This window comes from Loa loa (assembly GCF_000183805.2).
Source record: "Loa loa unplaced genomic scaffold supercont3.2, whole genome shotgun sequence".
Classification (NCBI taxonomy): Eukaryota; Metazoa; Nematoda; class Chromadorea; order Rhabditida; family Onchocercidae; genus Loa; species Loa loa.
Window position 1 is genome coordinate 1,177,491 of NW_018108182.1, and position 22,298 is coordinate 1,199,788.

The 22,298-nt window shown below is 32.2% G+C and overlaps 5 protein-coding genes across 5 annotated transcripts; 2 read left to right on the forward strand and 3 right to left on the reverse strand.

Moving 5' to 3' along the window:
• Window positions 1–1,459: 1,459 nt before the first annotated feature.
• LOAG_02000 (hypothetical protein) lies at window positions 1,460–6,348 on the reverse strand. Its single transcript, XM_003137538.2, has 11 exons — window positions 6,187–6,348; window positions 5,756–5,890; window positions 5,348–5,470; window positions 5,014–5,169; window positions 4,611–4,775; window positions 4,139–4,223; window positions 3,547–3,702; window positions 2,969–3,095; window positions 2,446–2,540; window positions 1,857–1,978; window positions 1,460–1,566 (listed from the first exon to the last, which is right to left on the reverse strand). The coding sequence occupies exons 1-11, from the start codon at window positions 6,340–6,342 to the stop codon at window positions 1,492–1,494; spliced, it is 1,395 nt and encodes a 464-aa protein (XP_003137586.2). The 5' UTR covers window positions 6,343–6,348; the 3' UTR covers window positions 1,460–1,491.
• Window positions 6,349–7,218: 870 nt separating this feature from the next.
• On the reverse strand, window positions 7,219–9,578 carry LOAG_02001 (hypothetical protein). Its single transcript, XM_003137539.2, has 4 exons — window positions 9,381–9,578; window positions 8,833–8,928; window positions 8,362–8,484; window positions 7,219–7,977 (listed from the first exon to the last, which is right to left on the reverse strand). The coding sequence occupies exons 1-4, from the start codon at window positions 9,570–9,572 to the stop codon at window positions 7,741–7,743; spliced, it is 648 nt and encodes a 215-aa protein (XP_003137587.1). The 5' UTR covers window positions 9,573–9,578; the 3' UTR covers window positions 7,219–7,740.
• Window positions 9,579–10,512: 934 nt separating this feature from the next.
• Window positions 10,513–16,915, forward strand: LOAG_16416 (hypothetical protein; the record flags this gene model as incomplete). The annotated part of the gene is made up of 17 exons (XM_020449069.1): window positions 10,513–10,593; window positions 10,892–11,042; window positions 11,478–11,537; window positions 11,988–12,121; window positions 12,317–12,374; window positions 12,561–12,610; window positions 12,885–12,933; window positions 13,086–13,279; window positions 13,592–13,769; window positions 13,867–14,027; window positions 14,199–14,265; window positions 14,424–14,553; window positions 14,705–14,897; window positions 15,430–15,539; window positions 15,730–15,802; window positions 16,109–16,138; window positions 16,796–16,915. 15 exons carry the CDS (start codon window positions 10,513–10,515, stop codon window positions 15,791–15,793), a joined length of 1,680 nt encoding a protein of 559 aa, XP_020307528.1. The 3' UTR covers window positions 15,794–15,802; window positions 16,109–16,138; window positions 16,796–16,915.
• On the reverse strand, window positions 16,822–17,151 carry LOAG_02004 (hypothetical protein; the record flags this gene model as incomplete). Its single annotated transcript, XM_003137542.1, has 1 exon — window positions 16,822–17,151. A coding segment is annotated over one exon (330 nt), but the record flags the coding sequence as incomplete, so codon positions are not given.
• A 3,082-nt stretch (window positions 17,152–20,233) lies between these two features.
• LOAG_02005 (hypothetical protein) lies at window positions 20,234–22,136 on the forward strand (the record flags this gene model as incomplete). Its single annotated transcript, XM_003137543.1, has 4 exons — window positions 20,234–20,288; window positions 21,061–21,179; window positions 21,899–22,031; window positions 22,099–22,136. The coding sequence occupies 4 exons, from the start codon at window positions 20,234–20,236 to the stop codon at window positions 22,134–22,136; spliced, it is 345 nt and encodes a 114-aa protein (XP_003137591.1).
• Between the last annotated feature and the right edge of the window lie 162 nt (window positions 22,137–22,298).

Genomic DNA, 22,298 nt, shown 5'->3' on the forward strand with positions numbered 1-22,298 from the left:
GATAATTAAACATGGCAGTTGTTTAGAGTGTTGGAAGTATATAAATTTTGTTTGCACACCACAACGATTACGTACTATTCGTTCTGAATCAATCATCTTTAATAGAAAATCATCAAAGGTTTGGACCCAAAACCTTTGTTTTTCTAGGCGTTATAATTTAAAAAAAAAAAAAAAAAAAAAAAATTAAGACTCTAGGTTCAGATCAGGAAGTATTCGCTCTGAACCAGTCATCTTTAAAAAGTATTCTCAGCAACCAATGAAATGTGCCGAGAATTGTAACGCTTTCAGCTGACTTCAGTCTACGGAAATGGTCCAATTCTTTCCACCATAAAGCCTGTCAGGGAACCTTGCTTCGAGGTTATAAAATTCTGCCTTATTCATTACTTTCACCTAATATCATCGCTAATCGGTGATTAATTCAATCATCTCCAACCTTTTTCACAAAGGAAATGCTTCCAAAATCTTCCAAAGGTCTGAAGTTCGCTGAATCCCGAAACAGGATTTCTAAGCAAAGGGAATGAGCAGACATCTTATTGGCAAAAATATGAGTATTATTGCATTTAGAATAATAAATATGTGCTTGGGTATGGTTACAACAGTTTAAAAATGCATAACCGAAAAAATGTTACACTAACTACCACCATCCTAATATATGTCGAATAACCGAAATTAAAGCTATGTTCAAATAAAATTTCCACAATATCTAACAGACAGGGTGATGAAATCTTGTAAGTAAAATTAAAGCAATGAAGAAGATATAAGCTAACATATAAGCTAACAATGGACTGCATAACACAAAGATGTCTCAATACCTACACAATAGACAATGCCAAAGGGCAGCAACATCTTCATGATAACCCAATGGAGCTTACAAAACTCAAACCTTATATATAAGGAAAAATTCAAAGGTCGTTTTCATAACCGAGCAGACGGTATGTTCTCTTCGCTTATTCTCCACGACTGAACCACGAACACCGACATCTTCGCATATCCACAATCACTGGACAATAAACTACGATATTTTTCCTATTCGTCTGAATATATTTCCCGTAACATATCCCCAGTTCAACGACATATCAACTAACTGACAGTCAAATTATTATCGAAGACAACGACAAGGAATGTGTTAGTTGATCATATTGCTTGCTTTTGTATAACTCATCACTGCTTACCAATTCATCGTATAATATATACATATATATTTTTCACTCCTTTTGTTTTTAACTAATAATATTGTGCAAAAACAATATTACATCCCGAATAAATCTATATCGCTGAGAAACGAACTCAACCGATTAGCTTTCCCGACAATATGTTACTAAAATAAGGGACTAGAAAAACAAATAAGCAATTGAGATATAGAGATGCGAAAATTGATACATTCGAAATTTTCCGAAAAATTATAAAATTTTGAAAATGTAAGAAATACATTAAATCAAAAAAATTCAACTAATTATCACTCCGGTATAAAGGTATGCTCTTGGGTCCCTATTATAACAGCGCTAGAGCCTGAGAATTAATTGCAATTTCTCCTTTTTGAATATATTGAGCTGAATTTCTCATAACCTGAAATCTTACAGTTTTAATATTCAGTATTTCATATACAACAACCTGATTTTATATAAAATTAACTAGCAGATTATAGCGGAAACAGTTAAGCTACGTAAACTCAAACAATAAATGCCAACTCTCGAAAAGCCACTAAAAATTTTATAGAACATACTAATCATTACATCATCCCCAAAGGATAATCCAAATAAATTTTCATAGACCGAACGCTTTATCTACTATTATTATCATTCTTGGCAAAGCAGGTGTCGAATATCTGAATGCATCCATTTATGCAAACAGCTAACCTGATCTAATCGATATAGATAATTGACCATCACACCGTAACTACTTTCCATTCCTTTAATGGTTGTATCAGCTTTCCAATTCACTGCATAAATTTCCGCACCATTTCGCAAATGAAAATTTTCTAAAATGATGCAGAATTTCTGCAAGATTTGAAAGTCCAAATAATTCAGAATTTTAAATTGATTTAAACAATTTTGAACAATTAAAGTAGTCTAAAATTTTAGGGCAACTAATAATAAGAAAGAGGAAGGGCGGAAAAAATACCGATATATTACGGAAACGAAGTCTAGTGAATGGCTAAACTTAGTATCAATGTGCTGGAGATGAAATTCAATTTTAAAAAGAAAGTAAAAGATCAAGTCAAAAGATGTGCCAACCGATAATTAGCGAGTTGTTAACTTTAAAAAACTCAACGATAAATTAAAAGTATAATTTAAACCCGATGACCAGTACAATCAATACAAGGTAGTGGAAGGGTTATTCACCGTAATAATAGTCATATCTGATTTATTGCTTCACACAAAAGAAGTACTACCACACATACAATAACAGTAACTTGATTAGTCAGAAAACAGGAAAACTACGAACCGACAGGATCAAAAACACGTCCTGCACCAGAACGTTTTACTTCCAGCAAATACCGAACCGCTAGATGCAAAAGGATCTCGGAAACTTCTTCATACCTGTCAATAATTTTCAACATTTGATGAAAAGGAATAATGTCGCATACAACACTAGAATTATTGTGTTTGTATATTTTATTATTGTTATATTGTACCATTTTCATTTGTATTTTATTAATGTATGTGTAGTTGTTTTGTTTGTATTTGCATCTCAATTACAAATAAAAACTCAGACTCCTTTATAAAACACCAAGATTTAAGAAATTTGTGTTGACAGCAAATTCTTCACTAATATCATTCCTCGACGCAATAAAAGAAAAATAAGGTATACCGAACACAAATTTTCTATATTCATCTGCCTCAAATTCAACTTTTTCTGTTTAAGAAATATACTTTCAGTACGTGCAAAGAACACTATTATGATGGGCAATCATTCACATCCCTCTTTTGAAGGAACGATCTTTATTTGAAAAGAAAATTTTACTCACTTAGTGACATTAATCTTATTCAGATGATCCAATAAAAACAGTCGTACGAGTTCGACTATTTTGATGTCGCCTTCAAAAAATTCATTTTCCTCACACAATGCCAATAACCTTTCATCAATTACATCTCCTGGAATATTTAGAAGACAATATAATAATTATTAACTATCATTCCCATCGATTCGATTAGTTTCATGCATTCTTAATCTTTTAATATCCATTATGCCACACGTCCACGACACATTACAGCGCCATGACCCAAGGCAGGGAAGCGATTTAATATCGCTACCGCATGCCTATTAGCGTAGGTCACTCTAATAATACAACAATATCCAATTTCATCAAAAACCCGGACGGTATGATTTTAAATCATCAAGACTTCGTGACCATTCAAAGAAACGCATTCTCCATTCTAAATTAACTATCCTGAAGAGAGTCGTCACTTTGACTTTCTCAATATTTGAGGTGGTATTTGGAATGTTTCAGCTTATGGTAATTGCTTTAGTTTCTTATTTTCAACCTTATATTAAAGATAACGACAAAAAAGAAAAAGAAACCCAGAAATAATTCAAACATTTTACCAGATGGTGCTGCACATTTAAGGGACCGTAAAAGCCAAGAACGAAAATAAGGCATAGGTGATAAGGTCGCAAATATGCGTATATGCGGATTGGTGTTTGAAATCTCAGCAATTACGCGTTTTATCAACATATTGCCCAAATCGATACCACGCAACCCTGTAATTATTGTAGTTGAAGCGAACAAACAAAATGAATTGTGAATATTTTTCATTGTATGCTTATATTTAGAATATGATCGATTCTCGAGGTCCGAGACAACCATTTGAGCTAAAACAAAAAACCCTTTCCTATACCCTCTAAAAAACTCAGTATCATCATTGAAATGTGACGCGGAAGAGTAATCGGAAATAATCTGCAACTGGACTGAAATTTCAAGACAGAATTAAACTTGAATTTTCTTGTAGCTAATCAACAGCAATAAAAATATGATCAGATAGAGAAATATCTGTTAATACATTACCATGAAATGTCAATGTTTGGTGCCAAAGATGTGGTAGAATTGTACGACCAGTGGGACTAAAGACCATTCTAATTCGAAAATTAGTATTATATTAAGTATAATCTGGAAATGATATAAAGAAGATAGTATAACCGGCTTGTGCTGATGATATCGAATAAAACATAGCCGTATCACTCGCATTTTCATCTTCAAGTACATCGGTGCCATTCATTATATCCTAAAGTTAATACGTGTTGTCAGTCCACTTATTCCTAATATTCTCTAACAGAGAACTACTGTGTTAGAAAACAACTGGACTGACAACGAATTATACATTTGTTTTGAATAAAGATGTTTACTGCATAGCCACTTTGTCCCCGCCACCATCACAAAAGACAAAAAACGAAACGATTTCATTACTACCATTTAAAGGCTGCTAAGAAATCCACATGCAAATTTTGAAAGAGGTACAGTTGTATCTACCGTCATCGGTACAGGATGACTGAGAAATCCTAAACATTTGATACAATTTGCTTCGGTGGTTTACGAAAATCATGGTATAATAGAAACTCTATTTAGCGAATTAGACTCAAAGACCACAGTATAGCAAAAAAATCCTACTAACTTCAAGATTTTTGGCGATCTTTTTCATAAATGCAGCGTAAACAACAACCAGCGGTTCACGGGCCATGGCTTCATGCATAAACACAAAGCAACGTCGATTAGGACCAAGGCGACGTTTCATATCTATCAAATCGGCCATTGGATAAACAGCTTCACATTTCATAACCTAAAGAAAAAGAAAATCGATGAATAAATACACAGCTCACCATTTTGGCTTACCTAAAATGTTAAAACAATTAAATGTCATGAAATTACCATCTGCAATTGTATTTTGTAAAAATTAACAAACAGAATTTCAAGCTTTACTCAGTAAATAAAATTTGCAGACATAACCACTCGTTAATAACGACATGACAGAAACTTTCCATAATATATCTTGAAAATCAGAATTTAGTTAAACTAACCTTGTCAAGAATATCACCTGGTGATTCAATTGTCAGTTGCTGCAAACGCAAATTACTTTGACAAAACCAAAGTGTCAATAATTCACGAAGACAATTTTCGACGGGTCGTAACGCTGCACTTTCAGTTCGCGTTAAATCCAAAGAACGAAGCATTTCCTGCAATTCACAAATGAGATTATCAATATTGTTTAGCAGATAGCCAAAATCCTAATTTATATCATATTGTATTCATGATAAAGGTAATCTTTATTTATTACTGGCATAGCTTCTCTTTCAAAGGAGTAAAATTTGGAGGATTTTTCGATTGAAAAAATACAATAACTACCGTACGCACCAAAGCATCAGCACGCATAGCACATATCTTTTTCACACCGCCTGCTACGTTACCGATAGATTGAAAAAGTCGGAAATAATATGGACGTGATGCTGAAGCAACATTCATAAATGCTTGTTCGTTCTAAAATGGATGAAGTTTTATTTTTTAATTAAACCAATCATCATCTTGAAAGCAAAACCCATAACTTGAAAAAAAAAAGAAATATTTGCATCCCGCATAGCAACATATGCGAATACTAATTTTTTACTACATATTTCAAAATTATATCACGTCATTTATACATTTATCCTTTATCTTACGGTATATACCATTTATCCTATATCTTATAGTCGTTTGGTCCTAAACTTTTTTTCTTTTGATTGTACTTGTATTATAACGCTGAACTAATGAGAAAGAACTGCAAACCTTATGGTAGAGTTGGATGGATCGTTTCAGTACTGCATGATCTACACCGAAATTTTGCGCAAGTTCGACCAAAATGGAACGTCGGTGCAACATCGATGATGCAAAATACTTTTCGATTAGCTGTTCGCCAGCATCCTGTAAAAATCCGTAATCTGTAAAGTCGGGATCATTGGAGCCAAGCTGGTGAGAATCACTGGCAATCTAATCGAAAGGGAGATAAAAAAAAAAGCTTTCAAATTAATAACAAAACCTCTCAAATATACGTCTAACTATAATGCACTAAAATAACTGGATCAAGCTAATTGATAAAGGAAAAGAAAAATACAATTTCTAAATTCCAGTCTATATTACGAAACAACACGGTTCTTTACCAGGAAAAAGAAAAGTTCCCCTGACATGCACATCTCTTCTTCAAAAATAAAACTACCTACACGCCACTGATCGGATGATGAGTGCGGCGTAAGATTGCCGTATATGTCTCGAACAGTCGTTGAATTAGCTCGATGCCCTTTGACCGTTATACGATGATGGGAACCGAAAGTAAATGCGAACAATTTTCTTATAATATCATTCCTTTGTTTCATCATAAATAATGCACTAAATGCAATTGATCGATTAAATATTACAAAATTGAAATGATACATTTTAAATTATTCCGTCAATCATTACAACATCGCTACACTGATTCCGTACTGTTTCCATGTTAATTCCAGCTGATTATAAAACCAATGAAATCAGTACCGATCCCACGTATGGACAAACATTTACTGCTAAGATAAATAGTGCATGAAAAGTAATACTGAAATTGAAGATAAGGAAAACTGAGAAAGATCATAATCATTTAACGATGTCGATTGTTTCTGCGACTATTTCCGTTCTAATCTGCTCACAACAATCCAACCCCAAAAAGTTTAATTACAAAAATGAGAGTGAAAAAACAGCCAATCCCTTATCAATAGGAGATATTTCATGAATGACAACATCAATAGTTAGAATTAAATCGTACAGAAACGTTCTGATAATGATTTGTTTACCAGTGTAACTGGATGTATTTCGACTAAATTATAGAAGGCAACCTGTAAAAGTGGAGTGTTGTCAAATTATATGAGTTGATCATTAAGAGTTCGTCATACTTCCCCCATGTCGTAAAAATCTAATTGATAGCAGTGAATAATACTGTTTTTCAGTTAAATGAGTGATAAACCAATTGCGAGCTTTACTTTCGAAGTAGCTTAACAGTTCAGCTATTATGGCAAGGCCTATCATTATGATGCGGATGGTTGACGAGTTACTAAAACATAGAACCTTAACTTCATTGAATGGTAAACAACTTTTTTGCCTATCATGCGTAATAACTATGTAATGGTAATCCGGTATGCTCAGCGAGAAGTATGACATAGCCTTAGTGAACAGCATCTACCTGATCATCTTTGAGGGCAGACACTATGCCACTCCATGACTGAGGATGTCTTTGAAATTATTCTCATGCAGTAACATGCTAACTTTAATCAAAATGCGAACAGTAAGCTGTAGATCACATATCACGTGTGACAAATGATGCATCAGTAATCAGCCTGAATGATAATTGAACATTTAACAAAAACATAAGAGTAATTAAAGAATAGCCATACACGGTGGTCCTCAGCAACGACAACAACATGATAACACAGATTATCCCACAAAGACCCACAATGATTCACAATATAAGCCGTCAATAACAAGTGAATATTACAACATGGAATTCATTACAAAGTAACATGCGTCCTCTTCCAAATAAAAGAAATTTCTACTCTGTTCAGTAGAAATTTACGATAGACATTAAATCTCAAGTTTTCTTAGGACCTTCAGCCCTTTCCATATATTAAAACATTATGATTATGAACTGAAAGTCTGCTTTGAATTCATCATAACCATGCCTTAATAACGGTAAACACTTGCAAAACAAATTAAAGAAATTTAACACAGGATATAGTACAAGACAATTTTCAACGATTTAAATCAGGTATATGCGCTACTTTTCTAGGTTCGCGCGTACCTGTCACAACTGATTTTACTTCACTAAAAGAACATGGTACCATCCGTCCACCAAAATCACCAATACCGCTTACAACACCCAATTCATCTTCTACGGTACTAAGCAAATATGAATGCTGATTATCACCAAAACCAATAACACGTGCTAAGATGACATCACCAGGATGCACACATTGCTCTAGTTTTATCTGAAAAAAAGGAAAAAAAAAGTATATCAGGTCCATTTCAAGGAACACCATCAGAATTACTACAAATGCGGACAAATCATGAGTTTTGTTTTATGAGTTATTTTTTTTTTCATTATGAGTTTTGTTTCACCACTAATATAGTTTTGTATCATTGCTAATAGTCGTCAAATTATTCCGTTTGCTGCGCTTACCATTCGGCCTATCGACGATTTTCAGTTTTAGTTGGCCTATATGCCACACTCCTTCCCTAGACTATTTAAAATTTTCGGGAAGCACGAAAACAGCATAGTAGGCACAAGTTTATCCAAGAGTGAAGAGATTAATATATATCTATTACTGAAATTTGTAAAATTTAATAATTTAGTTGATTAAAGAAAATTTCACTTTCTCTTTCTCGATGGGCATTATATCTTCTTTCCTCAATATTCCATTAAATTCGTGAGATAAAACGGAACATTCCACGCAATGTATTGCGCATTTGGCAAATCTCTGACCAATGTTTTGCACCTAAAAATACAATTCTCTAAACCATGACATTAAACAATTTCATTTCTTCCCCAATAACTCCTTCAGCATCACTCATATTCAAACCAAAAGCAAACACTTCGTATGCTTAATGACACAATGTATAGCGATGAAAAATAACCGCTCCACACCTCAAATTACAGCGTTCTTCAACATCGACATTTAAAGGGCTTGAAATCGTACAAAAACAGATATTACACTGAAGTACATTTGATGTTCAATTCAAAACCACCAATTTTTAGATTTCTTCTTCTACTTCCTTTTCATTTCAGACTCAAGCTTTCTAATTTCCTTAACCAACGTAAAAATTTAACATCAGGGAGCATAAACCTTTGCAGTTACAATGCATCCAACATATGGCATGATATGTCGTTTCTCTTTTTCCGATTCTCGTCGTACTTCTACGATTTTCGTTTCTTTGTCACGCTGTAAACTAGACCGCATGAGTAAAAGTATTATTACTTGAATTCCTATTCTGTTCAAAATCTTCCAAACTTTCCAACTTTTGAAAAGAAAGTAACAGCATTTTCTGGGCAAACAACGAAAGTGTTACCCACTCCAAATGACAAACTTGTTGCAGACTGAAACTTTCTCCCTGGAGAAAATTCCCCCATCTATATTCATGCAAAATTTGGAAAATAAACAGATGACCTAAAAAGTTTTTCAAGATTTTTCAATGACACTAAAGAGCTATGAATTTGAGAAATGCCTTTAAATCAGGTAAATAACCCATAATAGTATGCTATGTTCTTAGCTGATGTCAGCGAAAGTGATAAATATTGCTTAATCTTGGAAACACACCAGGCTACGATATGGGAGCTTGATGTATGCATGTCGAGTAAATCACTTCTATGCTTACATGAAACAGAAAAGTTTACCTCGACAGTTGTATACATGTGTAGGGTACCAGCTAATGATGCATAAATATGCCCGAACAATTCGTAAGTACCGATGCCTGCTTTCAGCTGTTCACTAATGGGAAACAGTCGATCACCTGGTATCACATACTTGCTGCATCCTTCGCCTATGAAGCATGTATTGTTGCTGCTGTCACTGCTGCTGGCATTCATCTAAAATATTCATCCTAAATTTATACGGCATATTATGAATGACTAAAAGTTAGTAATACTTATGTAACAGTACTGGTTAAAGATTGACAGAATATGAAAACGATTGGAAAAATGTTGGGTAAAAGTAGGCGGTATTCAGTGGTTCGATTTTGAATAACTGAAAGAATAAAATTTATAAATTCATTGTGAAATCCACAATGAATTTCGAAAGTACTGTAGAGCAAAAAAGTTGTGCTGTTGAGGTAAAGCAAGTTAAATATTTATTTTCAGCAGAAACTTCAAAAGTTGATAAGTTGGAAAGCATTATTTCTGATTAACAGAGAATGAAAGATTCATCAATTACATATGAAATGAAAAGTGAGAGAAAACAAAGGGATCTCGATCTTATCAGGATGATGAGAGAAGAAAAAATCATACTGAGCAATGATATTACAATTTGTCAACAACAGAGGAGATTGTTTGCAGCTAAAAAGATGTAAAAAATTGGTAAGAAATACAATATTTCCATAGATTAAAAAGAATTAGTATACAGATTAAAGATAGACTAAAAATTCACCAATCATCAAGACAATGATTTAATCCTGTCAATAATTATGTTTGGTTTGATTAAACAGCGTTTCATTGGATTACACTTTGGACTGTGGTCGGTGATCTAATTTTGGAGTGAGGCCAACAGGTCATTGGCAAAGGTAGTGGGTTGTGTTGTTTTGTCGTGTGTTGTGTCAGGCGTAGGGTTGTTGGGATTGGCATAAAGTTGACGTATTGTCAGAGATATAAGAATCTTATCATTATACATCTGAGGGAGGTTATGGTAATCGAATAAGAAAAATCATTAGTATCCGGCAAAGCTATGTCACCTCATTTCATTAGGGTTATTCCAATCTGCAAATTTTGAAATTAAAAGGTTGAATAAGTTCTTAATTACAGCATTTGAAGTTGTATGTCATATCGGCATGGATTCCGCCATGAGCGAAGCGGGTTGGTGGATTTGACACGACATGAAACAATATTACCTTTGAAGGTGAAGAAATTCTCGTCTGTTTTTTAATTTTCATTTAAAGTCACTTTTTACATTTAATTCATTTCTGCTGACAAAAAAACAAATTTTACTAAAAATTGCCATATTAATACTGTTGGATAATTTTTGTTTCTAGTAGTTTTCTTCAATATGGTTCAACTGGGAATAGGATTTGATTATTTTGATTTAATAAACTGTAAAGATGTCTCTTTTAGTCTCTTCACAGTTTATATATTCATATTTGCTTATTATGCTTTACTTTCCGCAGATAGTGAACTTATAAAGCATCTGTGGATTACAGATTACTGTTGGATGTGATGCATTGTCGTTGCAACCGCCTCCACCGCCACCACCTCCACCACCACCGCCACCTCTGCCAACATCAACATCTTCAGTTTTACCTGAGCCTCCACTGTTACAACTAACAGCAAGTAGTAATCCATTTATGATAGGTAATTTCATTCGCAATGCTTATACATACGAAAGCATATATTTCAAATGCATCAGCAGGGCCGCTTGCCTCTTCAAATTCTCTATATATATCTTATTTAATTTATTTTGGACAATGTGTTGTTATTAGTTTGCTCGCCCGATTTTTATGAGCTATTTTGGTTGATTCACCTTAGCTCATATATTTGATATGCCAACAATGTCCCAAATTTCCACAAGGAAATATGTCATCAAGACAACAAAGGGTAATAGTTTGAAACGCAGGTAGAAAATACTTATGTCTGTGGTGGTCGTAAAATTTCCGACGACTGGAACCATTAATGGAATTGGTGAGCGACCAATTGTTATCAGTTTCTTCCTGGATCCAATGCTTGAAGTTGAACGGCATCGTCTCATTTTTGTCGAACTGACGGAAATAATTTTAATAATTTTTGCAGGTTCCTTTTGGCAGGATACACAACAGTTTCACGTGCCAGTAACTACTGCGATGAATAAAAGTTAGTATACTCTGTAGTGTAAATCTTTTTTTATATTAAACATCAGTGATTTGTGTTGATAATGTTTCATTCCACAACGTCATGTGCTCTTGATCATTTGATGTCAAATCTCAAACGTTAATTCACTTGATTTCTTTGACCTACTGCAATGATATTGTTACCTCTTCATACTCCCGATTCATATTTGCGTTCTGTAGTTCAAATAACAATGTTGGGAATTAAATACTAACAAAGATAAATTAGCATCTTACTTTTTTGTTTGCCGATAAAGCTTTGTTTTAATAGTTAGGCAAACAAACAAACAAACAAACTTTTATTTGTCTAGCTATGGAAATAAAGCTTTATCAGCGAACGAAAAGCAAGTTGTTCGTTTATGTTTGTTATTATATCTCTATACATGTATAAATACCCGACTGAAGCACACTGCTTCAATTCTTCATTAATTTGCAGTCAAGTACTATGAATCATTATACGCATCTAATGTGGGAATGTTCCGCAACAATGCAATAAATCGAATAACACAAGCACATTCCGAACCGAAAACTTACGTTCGTTTAATTGACTCACCACCACCTCCACCTGAGGTAGATTGTTCGGATATACATAACAGTGAAGCTTCTTCTGCACTATTGAATCTAATTTGCGTATCAGTTATTCATTTTTGTATCATATACTGCCCTGATGAGTGTTGCAGCGCGGCAGTAAATACCGTGCATGATTTCTACGGTAATTATGTCCCTTTATGTGCAAAGAATCTGTTTGAACTGTCTTATTTTCAGCTTGGTATACCGGTAAAGCAAACTGCCATGACATTACAAATTACCAACTTTAGCATAGGTTTGTAAAGCAAATTTTCTTTTCTTTTTTTTTTCTTTGGATGCTCATATTGGCTGAAATACAATATTAAAATGAAGTGAACATGGAAACAGAGCAGCATTATAGCGTTTGTATTTTTGTTTAGGCGTCGATATACATATATATATATATATTCTAAGTTTTGCTTCACATGATAGTTATTTACAGAGAGTGATATCCAGCGTTCTGAAAAAGTTATCCTTCAGAATGGACACCAGGTTAGATTTCTTTCTGTGAGGATTAGAGGGCTTTTGAATCATTGCGTTTATTAAATGGCAAATTATAAATGTAGTACACCTTCGCTTTCTGCAGCTCTTACGAAAGTAGTGACATTGATAACCGGTTAATGATGCGTTAATTAGCCGACTGTAGGATTCTTAACGGGAGGCTGAGATAAAAGTTAATGGTACTTTTCCAATTGGTCTTGCTTCTCCATAACTGAAGCTCGAAATCTGCTTATTATGCGACATGTTATTCATCTGTTTCTTACAGGTAATTCAGTCAGATGATCTGAGTGGACAGAATCCGAAGTTCATTACTGGTAGCTTTTATTTTTACAGTTTAGATCTGTATTGTATGTTTTTAAAGAAGTCGATTTAGGGTAAGGAGGAGCATTAGAAATATGTGTTAGTGATTCATCTGAGGTTTGAAATTTTCGGATCACAACTAGCATTTGAAAATAACAAGGTTCAGGAATTGAAAGCGAGGAACTTGTTCCGAATGAAAGCAGCCTTACCATACGATCGCAATTCAGGGGTAAAGTATTTAAATTACCGGAAAACTGTGGTCGCCCACAATCTTCAGAAGGACGTACATTCCCATTGAAAGTGCGAAGTGACGATATGAATTATGATAGCAGTGATTACAATGAATCTCAGCCTGAAAAAGTATTCAATTTTTGAAGACTTTCTATTAAAAAATTATAAGTCATATCAGTCTCTGGTGTGCAGTGCTCAAGACGTTGCATATGTTGAGTTTTTTTTCGAACCTTCGTTGGCCTCTGCTGTTCTTAAGTATCTTCAGAAAATGTTTGCAAGTGTTGAGTAAGAAATTTTCACTAAGCAGTTAACATGATATTTAGCTTATAGCTATGTTTATAGTTTGGTCTGCTTGGTTTATCTATTCGTGTTATCTGCAGAATTAATATTTCAGTCAACAGCTATGAACTGTTGTAATTAATCACCCATATTCCTTTTCAGGATTCTTATCGCAGTAGTCCAGATTTGTCGTTAAAGCTCATATCTATGAAACGTTCATTACCTCTGGATCAGGCTCCAGCTGTTATTCGTACTGCTACCAAAATTGTGCGTAAAGTTGCTCATCCTACGCAGAAGATTCTGGCTTCAAATTCCGTCATTACTAATAATACAGATTCCTGTATGTTTATGAACCTGTTACCTTATTTAGGTCCCACTTCTCTGTATATGACTTTTCTTTATGTAATGATTTTCTATATTTGTTATATTTGTTTCAGTTAATACCACTGTGTCTACTCACTCGAATGCGTTAGTTGTTGCACCAAAGACAGGAAAACCGACAAAACGTATATCTTCTAACGGGACAATGTCAAAGAATGGCATGTCGTGGAGGAGACGACAAACAAATGAGGGTTTGGATATTGAGGATGAAGAACCTGTAAGTTTTTTTATTTTGTTTTTTTTACATTTTTTACACTGTATACATAAACGTATCAGGATCATGAATTAGTGTTCCTCCTTTACTGATTTTTATTATTTGATTTATGTAATAATCTGTTATCTATGTGTGTGCAATTCATACCTTACTCATGAAAGCCTATTTTAACAGACTGCATCGGCGCACAATGTTCCATTTAAAATGCAAAGGATAAATCGTCGGCTTCGTAGGATTAAAGGTGAGATTAAATTCTTAATACCACTCCATTTTAGTGTGAAATACAGATTGGTCTTGTTCAACAAGTTTCATTCTTTCTTGATAACCGAACTTCATTTCCATTTTTTTTCAAATACTATTTGATTTAATATTTATATTTTCAAGAACGAGTTTTTAAAGATAAACTGTATACGGAGGCATCTCACGAATGTTTCGAGTTTGCGGAACATGGTCATTGCTTAGCTGGTGCCTTTTGTCCGTTCGATCATGACGGTGATTCTGCGCACAGGACGACAAAGATTTGTATCAAGTAGAGTTTCTTTTTTCTTTGATTCCAAATAAATCATACCTGGTAGTTATCAGATTTATTCTATCGTCAAATTCATTGCGTCTTCTGGGACTGACTATATAAACGTAAAGAATCAGATATAGATTCGCTGATCATCGCGTATTAATTTTAGATTAATGACGGGTTTATGTCGTGGTCGTTGTGGACAGACGCATTGCCTTTCCTCACATCAAATGCCAATCTGTGATTATTTTTTGCGTCTTACTTGTTCCGATGAACACTGTCCATATTTGCATGTTAAGCATGCAGCTGGTAGTAAACCATGTGAAGATTTCAATCGAGGAATTTGCAAAAAAAGCTCCAGCGTAAGTTATTTAAATTTCCTATCTACCAACTATGAGAAATGTGCATCATCATCGGTTAAGGAATTTATTGAGCCTGAGATACATTTGAACTCTACTTCCATTTTAAAAAATTTTTACAAACATTCTAAGATGTTAGGAAGTTTTTCTTAAGTTGTAGGCCTGTTTGGCAATGATGTGAACTTTAAATTGAGGGTGCTACTTGTTGATTCCGTCGGTTGAATCACATGCATTCTTTGAAAGATGTCTAATCTTCTTTCTGAGCCATAACGTTAGCCAAAAAATAAACGACATGAAAGAAAAAGGTTGGAGAAGGAAAAGATTGATGTAAGGAATTTATGAGGGCATGTTCCAGAAAATTCTTTTGTAGAAAGGATGATTATCCATCTACCGCATTCTCCTATTATTTTGATATAATTTATTAAATATTTCACGATGTTTGGAAATTAGGATTTTCCATGTAATTCTGTGCTGTTTTCTTGATGAATTTGTTATTCAACTGGCGCAAAATTCATTTTTTTGGATTAAATTTCAGTGTTCGTTTCCCCATCGTTATTACTATTCGGTGGTTAAAAAGAAGTGTGACGGACTTGAAATGTCTAACATATCCCAAGTGCCTCTACATCACAGCGAAGCAGTTAAGAGGTTTCTGATGTTTTTTGTGCATATTTTAAGTTGGATATAGGAAAAGGTTTGAAATTTTAATCTAATCGGGTAAAAAGTTGAAAAAGTTGGACTCTTTCATGGATGCAGTTAATTTTCTTTCTTTCTTCATTTGCAACTGCCTAGAACTGAAATAAAAGGCATTTTTTGATTAATAAATGATAATATGCAGCGAAGAAAGCGATGATGAAAGATGCGGTGTAGATAAGAATTGTGCGTTACAGTGGATATTATGAAATTATGAAGTAAGTTTTTGTTTGTTGTTTTTGTAATTTCTGCATAAATAATGTAGAGTTGCTTTTTATCTCTTCATATTTTTTCTTTATAATTTGGAAATTATATTATCCGTAGTTCTGATGATGCAGCTGAATTTGATTTTATCTTCAGAAAAATACTGTCATCGTAAATCATCTAACCATATTTGTTGAAAATTTTCATCAAATAATGCTTATTTAGTTCAAGCTGTTTTAGTTGGTAATCATAGATTTATATTTTTCAAAATATTCGTGTTCTAATTACTAATATTTCTTATTTTACAAATAGCATTTCAGGAATGAATTAGAACTTCTTCCTTTTATTCGGTAAATTTCAGTTTCTAAACATTTTTTTTAATGATATGTAAATTTTTTACTGTTTTTTTCTGTCCTCAGCACAAACTACTGCTCAAACAAAGATTCTCAAGCAATGTTATAAACTTGTAAGCAGTCAGGTTTCAGGTTATTTGACTGCTGTCTATTAAATAGTGACATATATACTTTCTTTTTATCGCAATTTTATTTTTCAACACGTTATAACATATATTCCATGAAGGTGGCATTGCTTTCAATTTTTTTAAATATTTGAGTGGAGTAGTTGACAGTGGAATGCCGCTCGATATAATGGAATTGATCTGAACCAAATAAACTAAGCAGTTAATCATAAGGAATGGGTTTTTTAATAAATGAGTTTTTTTTGATTGTATTATGGAAGAAAAGCCCCATCCTGGTAAGTTTAGAATGGCTGTGGTTAGCTGTGTTAGTCTTTTCGTAGTATAGAGGAGTAGTGCCTTGAGAGTGAAAGATATTGGTGATGAAATAATTAAGTCGTAGCAGAGATTTTTAGTACTTCTTACAATCCAATCGTATGGAAACCGGATGAACATTGGATAATGATTATTAATGCATTATCCCTAAAATTTATGACTGTCAATTGAAAGTTAATTAATGGACTAATAGTTTTGCTTTGTTTATCTGTTTCAGGGTTTTTCGGAAGCATAATTTTTTTCGGGAAATATCCGTAAGTACGAGCGAAGCCAACATAACATCGTATTCGGTAAGCTTGTGCGATTATGTTTCTGGTCGGTGGTGCTTATAGAGGTGATGTATATGTATATACATATATACATATATATGTATATATATATATATACATGTTTACATATGTATATATATATGTTCTGAACATGCAGAAAGCTTTCCTCTCTTTTTCTTTCATTAGTGCCACATAGTAATGTGAAAAAAGGTATTGAAAATGTATGGTTTTGAAATTGCTTAGTACCAAAGAAAATAGAAATTGTGTAAAAACTTGTTCTTTGCACCATACACGATTGATTCACATACAGTCTCCATCTTTTCTTATCGCCTTATCCTTCCACATTGCTGTGGACAAGCAGAATGCAGGAAAATGCCTCGTGAAACAAACATCATGCTGTCATCTTTTAAGAATTAGCTAGAACGGCTAACTAGGGTAAAACGCAAATGGAATAGGGACATCAACTGTGTATGTTTGAACTGTACTTTGTGATATTTTTTATTATAGTTTGAAAATTAGTAGTCTATTAGAGGGGAAAACATGGGGCTATCATTAGACTGTGGGCATTATCCTCATTAATTTTAACTCATTAATTTCATGGAAATGATTGTTGGAGTCGCTTTTCATCTTTCTTTGTTTCTGGGAGATAGCAGTAACGGTTCGACTTTTCCAAGTTTCAAATTAAAATTAATTATTATATCTCTAAGACATAGCCGAAATACCTCTGAGTGGATGGAGATGGTGTTTACGTGTAGGTCATCTGTTACTGCCTAATATATCAAAAATTTGCAAATAAGAAACTTGCTTGTAATTGCTTGCATCACGAAAAGATCTTGGGTGAAAAGGTCTTCTTTTTTTGGTAACTACCGGGCAATTGCCCCGTAGTGCCAGCCGCTGAAATACGTGCAAAAAGAATGACAGTTGTTAGGAATTTATTTCTGGGAATACGGTTGCTACTGGGAATTGTAAAAAGAATGTTGCTGGAACTTGAAGAAAAAATCCTGTTTGAAACATTTCACAATCCCACATTTTAACTAATCTTAGTAGAAAGATCGTACAGATGTCTCTCCAAGACTTAATATACTGGAAAATACCTAAAAGATCCATCTTACAAATGGTTTCTAAATAGTGCCTATGAACCAAGTGATACAATAACCTGATTACAATTTTTAAACTGAATAGTACTGTACGGATGATCTCCATTTCTTTGTCACATCTCTAATGAATTTATGGGAATAAGCGGGGAGATTCTGGAGGATTTAAATTTTGTAGCTTTCGGGAATTTGGTAAGCGATCAAATTTTATGTCATAATCTTGTAAATTCCAGCGATTAAAATGGTAGGTAAAATTAAGTAGCCGATATCACTAACGTGTAATAAAAATATTGTATCCGATAAAATATCTGATGACAAGCTATAACGATTCTTTCGACATAAAACGGTAAAAGGTATGATTTGTCTTCATAAGAAACGTAAAAATGGATAATGGTTATGAAGTAAAAATAAGGGAATGGGAGCAATTTCTTAAATGATATATGTACAGAATTTAACATGTTGGATATTGTATCTTATGGTGTATGACAAATGAAACCTGAAATCTCATTAATATTTTAACCTTACATCAGTAATAATATTGAGTAGTAATAGAAATATTGATTGAGACAAAAAAAAAAATCACTGAAAAATATTGCAAGAAATAAACATGAAAATACTGAATGAAATTGGTAAATTTACTTCGAAAAAAGATGGATGGTAAAAGCTTTCATTGGTAAAGTTTTAATTTTAGTAAAAGGAATTAAATAATGGGAATGTAAAGTTTTCCCAATTACTATTAAAATCTCTTTAGCTTTGAGCAGTCCTCAAATTTTGGCTAACAATTTAATGGATGTGTTTCAATAAAAAATGAAAAATCAATTGGAAAAGCAAACAGAAGCGGGCGGAGTTTTCACTGGAAAATAGCTTTCTTTTTCAAAAGATTACTTATGAATAAGGATGATAAAAGGTATAAGCTGAGCTTATAAGACAGTTCCAAACATATCGGATAAGAAGTTACGTGAGAATGGGGCGACGAAAAGGCAGGATATTATGGATTCTGATTGTATTCTTCAACATTTCTTCAATCCATCCTTCATTCATCAATGGTTTGTTGATTTAATTATCATTTATTTTAGCATTCTTTTCCCATCTCTCCATCTCTTCCACTTATTTCTCTTTTAATTATCACTGTTATCATTGTCGTTTATATTTTTGTTATTAATATTACAACTATCATTATTAAATACTATTATTACAGATAGTAACTATCCGTATTATTATTGTTATCATTACTATTACTCATTTTTGTTAAAACTGTAATCATTCTAATCATTATATGATTTATATTTGGATAAAGCTTGATGTAAGTTCTTTCGTGATGGGAATGTTTGATGAGACTTTTGTTTTATGATTGAGTAACTTACTTATAATTCTTCAAAGGTATTTTTAAAAAACTTTAAAGATACTTCAAACTTTTCAAAAAGATACTTAACCGTTCTATCAAGACGACAAATGTTTATCACACTCCTCCGATATGTTTAGATATTGTGAAAGAAATACCTTCTGGTATACTGTATATGCAAAATTTCATAATTGTAATTCACTTCAACCAAAGCTTAGTTATTTATTAGACAATTAATAAAATTATTAGTGCAATTAATAATTAATAGAAATAAACAGGATAATTTAATTTTTTGTCGGAAAGTAATGAATGAAAAGTGATGCATTCTCTTTTGTTTTAGTGTAGTTGCTGTGAAGTATAGTTACATCACTTAGAATTCTCAGGTTAATTAAATAATTGGTAAATGAGACACGTAATAGGACGGAAAAAAAATAAAACTAAGAAAAAAATTATTCGAAATAACTCCGGAAAGACAGAAAAAAGGCATCTAAATAATTTCCGGAAATTTGAGAAAAATTTTAATTGCTTTGCTTCACATAGAAATGGTTGATTTTAAGAGCTGCTACTCAAATTTATCGTGCATTAAGTTTTGAAACAACTGACTGTTGAATATCCATGAAAAAAAATAAGCAAAGAGCATTTGGTTGAAATTAAAAAAGCAAAGATAAATGTATAAAGTTTCCGGAAAGTTACGATTAAAAGACTAATTTCTTCATATACTTTATGGCCTAGGCCTCGATCGTATTTTTTAAAAATTCAAATTGCAATCTTATCTAGATGAGATATTAATAAGCATTAATTAATGCCTTAAATAAACTTATATTATTGCCCTGTACAAGTATATTATAATTAAATAAGAAAGTTATGAACAACAGCAACAAAAAGCATGTCATTAAAAAGTCCATTAAAATATAAATTAATACTTAATTAATGAAAAGCTAGAAAATGGAATGACAACCAGCAATTTCGAAATTACAAAACTTTTGGAAAATGTTTGGGAATTTCGTAAAGTACAATTCTACTTACTAAGAATATATTTTGAACAAATAAATTCTTCTAAAACTTATTCCGATATTTATTATTATTGAGATTAATTATCGAATTCTAAAATTCATCCTTTTTTTCAGTTTATTTGAAAAAAAAAAAAGAAATATTCTTTTCTTTTTCCCCTTTCAACTATATAATGAAATCATTTATTTAACTTTATCGTTTATTAAATAAATTATTGAAAATGAAATAAAAGTTAGTGAAATACTTTATGATTTAAATTACATCGTTAAAAATGTAATAACCATAAATTCGTTACCTTTTGCTTTTCATTTCTTCTCTCAAATAAACAATCTCTCATCGATTAACGATGTTTTATTTAAAAATAAAAAGAAAAACTTTAACAAATCACATTTATGCGATTAATGAAGCTTAATTAGGAATGTTTTTTGATCGTTTCTCTTTGTGCAGAAAAAAAAAAAGAAAAAAGTTCTATTCTATTTCTAATAATAAATTTTTTAAATTAAAAATAAAATACAGTAAGGGTGAAGGATACGGTTAATATTGCAGAAAAAAAGGTAACAAATTTTTTTGTTATTTTTAAACAATTAATATTTCGTGAAGTGTTTTAAAATAGCATATTGGTAAGATTTGTTGAAATTATTTTGTAACTAAAAAAATTGTTGAAAAATTTTATAAAACTTTTTAAATGTTTCAAATTCAAAAGGAAAGAATTTTGGATTTTAACGAAAAAAAAAAAAGATTAGTAGTTTTTTTTTCTTTTTTTCAGAATCAGCAAAGAATCTTACAATAAACGATGGTAATATGACTGTACTAGAGATAAGTGATGCGATAAAAATTGATGAAACGCTTATGGACAACATGACATCGTTTTTTAATCCTACAGAAGTAAACCTGATTTTATATCCGGTTATTAAATGATAGCAATTTTTGCTAATTATCAACAAGCAATACGTATATATGAAACATTCGAAATGCTTACGAGTATTTTATGGCTAAGAGAGGGAGAGAGAGAGAGAGAGAGAAAAGGAAAAAAAGATGTGAAAAATTTTCTTTTTTAAATAATTAAACAAAAGACTTTTACTAAATAAAATTAAGTGAAATAATTAATTTATGGATTAAGTAAAATTCTATGGGACATTTTATTGTTCAACAGAAATGTAAATATATTCAAATTTCTCCAACATGTAAAACGTTTTATTTGTCCTTTCCTAGATATATATTATGATAAAATAATTTTATAAAAGTAATTCTTTTTTTTTTCTTTTCTTAAATACTTTGTAAATTTACTTATGCATATGAAAGTATTCATTAAAAAGTCACTTCATTTTTGAAATTTTTCAAGTAACATTTTTTTTTTTTGGAACATATAACTATTTAGGAGTTTAATTCATTTAAAGTATATAATGAATTGCATCATCATAAGAAATGAATATTCACAACTATCGATATGATACGAGTGATTTCTATAATTTGCTAACTTTCAAAATTTATCATTTTCTCAATTTCTTTCCTTCCCAATTTACAAAATCAGAAATTGAAAAACCGGTCACCAACACCGGTTTTTTTTCTCTACTTAATGTTTCATACTTCTTTATTCTATTTAGATTGAATCACTTTGTCTTCGAATGCATAACAACACGGCGTTTATGGGCGTTCAACCAATTGCGCGTCTTGTGCTTTATTCAGCTAGTGAATGCCGCCGAAATTGTGTTGATTTGTATCCCAAATGTGCTGCGGGTATCTTATTAAAAAAATTTGTTAAAATTTGAAAAAATCAATTTAAATTAAAAATTTAAATTTCTAGCGCAATTGATAGTACTGGTAGTAATGATGCAGCAATAATTTCCCTTGGCTAAATCAAATTTATAATTGAGAAAAGAAAAAATTAATTAACAAGTTAATTGATAAATTAAATGTATAAATAAAAATTAAATGTGTAAATTAAAACTATGGATATTAATATTTTCATTTACAAAAGAACCTTAGATGATGATGATAATGTTG